Source organism: Penaeus monodon, chromosome 33 (genome assembly GCF_015228065.2).
Source record: "Penaeus monodon isolate SGIC_2016 chromosome 33, NSTDA_Pmon_1, whole genome shotgun sequence".
Taxonomy (NCBI): domain Eukaryota; kingdom Metazoa; phylum Arthropoda; class Malacostraca; order Decapoda; family Penaeidae; genus Penaeus; species Penaeus monodon.
This window is the reverse complement of record NC_051418.1, coordinates 32,824,554-32,824,975: the sequence shown is the minus strand read 5'-3', so window position 1 is coordinate 32,824,975 and position 422 is coordinate 32,824,554. Positions and strand designations below refer to the sequence as shown.

The following is a 422-nucleotide window of genomic DNA, read 5'->3' as shown; positions in this document are numbered from 1 at the left end:
GAAGCTTAAAACATATACGTCCTTTACTTTAGTGCCATTAAAATAAAATCTATTAATTACTTTTCTGAATCCCTTTTAAACAAGTGAATAATAGCTAGCTGCCGCCCGACCGGCGCCCTGTCCTTTAGAAAGCTTTCTTGTCCCGAGAAACGAAGGCTCACCCGCCGTTCCCTCCCGCAAGGTCAACGGCAAACTCGCTCTGGCGGCGGCGGTGCTGGGGGCGCTGCAGCTCAGCCTCTGCCTCGCGGCGCCCGGCCCCTGGAAGGCGCCCGTGGTGCACTCTGTGGGCGTCGTCCCGGCTGTGCATTCAGTGGGCGTCGTCCCGGCTGTGCACGCTGTAGGCGTCGCGCCCGCTGTGCACGCCGTGGGCGTCGTAGCCGCCCCTGTGGCTAGACCCGTGGGCGTGGCTTACGTGGGCGATC

The 422-nt window shown here is 60.4% G+C and overlaps 1 protein-coding gene across 1 annotated transcript in view; it reads left to right on the top strand.

Annotated features, from left to right (window-relative positions):
• LOC119593925 overlaps positions 1–422 on the top strand; it is a gene marked incomplete in the record, with an annotated part of 1,017 nt that overhangs the window by 385 nt on the left and 210 nt on the right. Inside the window, 1 exon segment of the mRNA XM_037942942.1 lies at positions 182–422. Within this exon segment, the coding sequence (XP_037798870.1) occupies positions 182–422 (241 nt within the window).